This window comes from Cotesia typhae, unplaced genomic scaffold, assembly GCF_013202065.1.
Source record: "Cotesia typhae breed Kobodo isofemale line unplaced genomic scaffold, CoteBio_Ctyphae scaffold_13, whole genome shotgun sequence".
NCBI classification, from domain to species: Eukaryota; Metazoa; Arthropoda; class Insecta; order Hymenoptera; family Braconidae; genus Cotesia; species Cotesia typhae.
This window is the reverse complement of record NW_027423774.1, coordinates 11,135,668-11,141,016: the sequence shown is the minus strand read 5'-3', so window position 1 is coordinate 11,141,016 and position 5,349 is coordinate 11,135,668. Positions and strand designations below refer to the sequence as shown.

General features: G+C 33.2%; 1 protein-coding gene across 1 annotated transcript; it reads right to left on the bottom strand.

Annotated features, from left to right (window-relative positions):
• Nucleotides 1-3,240: 3,240 nt before the first annotated feature.
• LOC141535068 (uncharacterized) lies at nt 3,241-3,919 on the bottom strand. The gene is made up of 3 exons (XM_074254841.1): nt 3,792-3,919; nt 3,420-3,692; nt 3,241-3,327 (listed from the first exon to the last, which is right to left on the bottom strand). Exons 1-2 carry the CDS (start codon nt 3,864-3,866, stop codon nt 3,456-3,458), a joined length of 312 nt encoding a protein of 103 aa, XP_074110942.1. The 5' UTR covers nt 3,867-3,919; the 3' UTR covers nt 3,241-3,327; nt 3,420-3,455.
• Between the last annotated feature and the right edge of the window lie 1,430 nt (nt 3,920-5,349).

The window sequence follows — 5,349 nt, the reverse complement described above, 5'->3', positions numbered from 1 at the left end:
ATTATATCGGTAATACCAAATTGAGGTTAAAAATATCATTATCATTATTATTACTGAATGAATTATTGTTATTATTAAATTAATGTGTATTAGAGTATTAAATCTAAACCAACAACTTTTTTAATTCAAAAAAATGTTAAAATTTTTACTGTATATAAATAAAAATGTAAAATCCCTATTAATAAGATAGTTAATCGCTTTTAACCGCGGAGTTTACGCAGATCAGTCACGTTAAGTTTTTTAATGCTACTCGCTACTATGGGAGAAACAGAATTTCAATTTTTTTATTAGGATTTGATTATCAAAATTAACGAATAAACAACCTATCATATTAGAATAGCTTTGCCTGCATTAATTTATTCATTTATGAATTTTCAATTTTGCGCGAGAAAAATTTAATTTTGAAATTAAGAATGTTAAAATACTTTATAAATACAAAATTTCTAGAACAAACTATCAAACAACTTCATATGTGGATGATTTTCAAACCTATTCTTTCTATTGAATTTCATTTATTAACTAGACTAAATACACGACATCCTAAAGATTGTTTGAGTTTTACTTTCTTCCTTCAGGCCAGCAGTTCAAGATTTAGGTAATTCTCATTGGATAGTGTACACATTCTACGACTTTGTAGTCGTTGCCTGTAGGTGGCATTGTTATTCAATCGAGCGGATTTAAAATAATTGTAATTTTTAGGCCATAGGTATTACAATTATGTGTATGATGCATTGTCCCCTTTATTAACAATAATGTCATTGTAACAATAACAATAATAATCCTATAAAATGCATAAATGTAATTAATGAAATATTATTTTATGATACGTTTAACAAAAGTTAGGTAAAATCAACATGGCATACGTATTTGAAATTTTTAAATTCTCCGCACATCGTTTATGATTTCAATAAAACGCCCTCTCCTGTTTGGTTATGCAATTTGCTTACAAGCTTTTTGTATAGAATGAAAATTATTGTAACGAGTCTTATTTTTTTTGCAAAGTGCAGATGTTATTGAGATGAGTTTCATGAACGTGGACTTGGCGCAATTTTTAACAGTGAAACTGTTTTTGTTCGGATTTTAACTTAAACAGCAGCATTCACTCTTTGACTACGAGTAGTAGGATACTCCTAACAAACATTGGACACATAGTTTTCTGAATCTTGATATGTGGTGGAATTAACTATGTCTATGCATTGTAGATCCATTCTTTTGATTGTATTACTCAAATTTGGGTTTATTGTAACCTTATTAATATTAGAATCGTCTTTTTCAAAGTCTTTCTGATCTAGTTCCATCGGGAAAGTCACATTTGTGTTAATAGAATTTGACTGCTCAAAAAATTCATGTGGCACAACATGATTTTTCATTCGCTTGTTACCAACAACCGTTGTCTACTCTAACCAATTTTCCATGTCCACTTGTAGCTAAAATTGATAAAAATTTATTAATTACTTGTCAACAACTTATGACTTATTTATTAATTACTACGCTTTTAAGAAAAAAAATTTAAGTTCATGATTTTATTTTAGATGAAATTCACGTATTTTTTTACCAATACTTACGTCAAAATGATCTTTACAACAATACAGCCGAATTGATGTTGAGTAATAATTCTTATTCCCACATGCATCTAACCAATTTTTTCGTTTCGATGCATTGAATGGAAAATTTATAAGAATTTCATTTGGCGCAGATTTACCAATATTTTACATGTTGACACTATACACCAACAACAATTATTTTTCGATGCCATCAAATAATTTAATTGTTCTTGATTATTATAATGAATAACACTACAAAACGTATTTCTTAAACAACAATCACAACAGCTGATTACACGTGCTTAGAAAAGTATACCGCAAGAGATTAGCGCCAACAATTTCAAACAAAATATGCACTATGACGTCACATACGCGAGAGGGAGTAACATATTCGTTTAACTGTCGACTATTTCTTATTTCTTAGATAATTTAAATATTTATGGAAGAAAACCAAAATTTTTTTTTCCTAAAACTCAAAAACATTCTACAAAGTTATGGAATACTCAAAGTTAAGGAATATAAAAATCTTGCAAATACCCCATTACAATACCGACATCGTAGAAAATAAGATTACTAATTGAAAAATTGTTAAGCACAAACTGATGGCTCATTTGCGAAAAACTGAAAATCATTAACTTTAAATAATAATGACAGAAATCAATTATTTGAGAAATTTCGCCCTAACAAAATGTTAAATCTCCAAAAACGAGCCAACAGTTTTTATCAATATCTTTAACGAAAAGTAGATAGTGAAATGTAAAACATATATTTATTTAACTTACAAAAATTTCACTTAATTTACAAAATTTTATTTGCGGCCGTAGGACTCACAAGACCGAAGATAAGATTATCCCCGGCCTTGAGGGGACGAGTGGAAACAGCGCAAAACATCCGCTGCGATACGAAATTTTTTTCTCGTTACAAATTTTACAAATTCTGTTTAAAATTTCTTCCATTTTACTATCACTATATCAAAATGTTCCACATGATTTAATTATATTTAATTATATTCCATAATTAATTTATATAAAAAGTATATATATAATCCAACTATACTCAATTAAAATTTTTATTACATATATTTAACCAGTTATAGTTAATGATATTATTATCCATTAATTTTATTATCATATCAAATCATCAAATAAATATATCCAACAATCCTCATATACATTAGAAAAATTTTATATTTCAGAGCTAACGTCACTCGTTTTAAATTTCCTTTCAGAAATTTTTCTCATACAATACTGAATTAGTATTTTAAAAAGTACACGCATTTAATGAATACCAGTAAAATGAAGTAATGTAAGTAAGGGAGAGTCATCTAACGGCAATTATAGTAAAGTAGCTAAGTCAGTAGCACTCACGGAGTAATTTACCAACGCCCACTCAATCGCATTTTGAGAAGCTACGCCTATAGTCGTGTTACCGCGTGGGTATAACATATAATGCATACATACCCGTATACACAGATCTTTCACAACAGTACTTACACATACATATACATGAAACTATGTAAGCTCTACACTCCCGCAAATTAAATTCTAATCATACACTTAAATTAAATTCTAACTATAACAATAACTAATCACTATTAAGAGGAGAGAAACAGACATAGGAATTATAACACAAATTTTTTTATGTACGTTAAGATTTATTATACTCAAAAAAAAAATATATAATAAATTTTTGTTCCTCGAGCATAAATAGAGGCAGAAAACCGCTGACGCAGCAAGTGCAGCCTCCTCACACCACCGGCCAGTCATCCGACTGAATATGACACCTAATCACACAAAAAAAAAGGGGGGAAAAATGATTTTTTTCTTCCTCTACCTTTTTATACAAATATTAAGAAAAACTTGATTAATACCTTACCATTAAGGCATGGTTATCAAGCCGTTGGAGACCGCCTCAATCAAGGCGATCCTCAACCGCTCGGTCTTCCGAATTCGGAAAAACCACCGCACTGAATGTTAAAGGATTCTCTACCCCCTCAACGCCTTGGAGGCAGAAAAAGGTGACGGCCTCCACGACTTTCGGCGGAAGAGGACTGAATAGATCCAGTAGGTGTGACGCCAAACGGAGCGCCGGCCCCGGATTCACCGGACGCGCCAGCGCCTCCTGGATTGAGATGCCTGATCGTATGTCCTAATACAAAAAAAATTTTTTTCTTATTATACTTTTCTTACTCCCCCTTTTTCTCTCTCTCACACAATTTCTAGAAAAATACACTAAAATCCTACTTACCCTCTCTCGGTAGACAAACACAACCCTCTGGTACCAAGTACCATAACCCTCGAAATTTTTTGATGTTGGAAACATTTTTCTTCTTCTCGTTTCGCTCTGACTCACAGCTCAGACGATACTGACGCTCAACCCGGCTTCACGAACCAGAGAGGCAAGCGAGATAAGAGAGATCATTCGTCAGCAAAATTAATACAATGTAATACAATGTAGAATTAAATTATAATTTAAATTTAAATATTTGCCCCAAATGACTCTTCACTACTCTCTTATTAGGTTAAAAATATTGAAAACAAAAAACTGTAAGTAGCTCTCGCTTATGGGGAAGGTGGCCATAGCAAAACCGATAAGCTATACTAGCTCCGGGGGAATGTTATGTCCACCCAAAAATTTTCTTAGATTCAAATCGCCCGCACAGATGGAAGATTTCTCCATGCGCGGAAGCCACAATAAAACACATACTACGCGACTGCTGGTTGACTAGCGTGGACTTCTGCAAGTTCAGCACCGCGAAGTTTTAAAAAGGCGAGCATAAGCCAACGCCTGGTTTTTGTTGGTTAATTCGACTTCCGCGTTTAACTTGACGGGCCCGTGCCTTGTAAAAGTCCCTTATCTTAATTTGCGCTGCACTTAAGGCGAGTTTAGACTCGGTTCAACCGGCAGGCTACGTATTACTTATAAAAATTCTCATAGAAAGTCGTATTCTCAAAGTTCTAATTTGCTCTGCACTTAGGCGAGAATCCGACCGATAAGTTTATTTAAAATATTTCTAAAGCTAAATTTGCGCATTTTACCCTACCGGGGACTGGAGGACGCTAGCTAAGATAATTAAAATTCACGAATATAATTACGTTTAAAAATACAATTGTGAAGGTGTAAGTTTTAGTGTATATAAATAAATCTAAAAACTAGAAGAAAATTCAGCTATTCTCATTTCTGAAATAAGAAGTTCTTAAGATAAACAGCCTCATTAATCCATCCTACTCCATCCGCTGCAAGAAACGACCAAAGGGCCCAATCAAAAGAAGAAGCGCTGATTGCAGCCCCTGGAATCACTGATCCAGCTATAAGAAATAATTCAACAAGTAGTAAGTACCTCTATCTATACTAAAATCCGTCAGTCTCAAACGAAGGCGTTGTAAGTACGTATGTCGAAAACGTCCCACATAAATAATTTAAACAACGGAATTAAAACCTCCGTTGCGTATTCTTTAAATTGTTAGTCCAAACCTCCACGGTTTACCCTACCGCTCTAAAGCCGCCCTTGGACATAACAGACAGTTCAAAAAAGATCTAGCTAAACAATTTGGTATTTGACCGTCGACATTGTCAATAATTTTAAAGAAGAAAGATTACATTACGGGAAGTGCCTTAATTGCCAGTAGAAAAAGATCACGCCAGGGAGAATTTTCTCGTCTTGAAAAGTGCTTGCTTTAGTGGATTCATCAGTGTAGAGGGCAAAACGTTCCTATCGGCGGTGTTATTTTGAAGAAAAAAGCCCCGTCTTTTGCACAGTCTCTTGAAATTAAAGGATTTGCAGCAAGCGAAGGTTGGCTCACAA

Excerpts from the sequence above, each read along its gene's own strand:
- LOC141535068 (XM_074254841.1), bottom strand. The coding sequence starts at position 3,866 with ATGTTTCCAACATCAAAAAATTTCGAGGGTTATGGTACTTGGTACCAG. Across the intron at positions 3,693-3,791 it reads TGTTTGTCTACCGAGAGAGG|GACATACGATCAGGCATCTC; the intron begins GTAAGTAGGATT and ends TTTTTGTATTAG.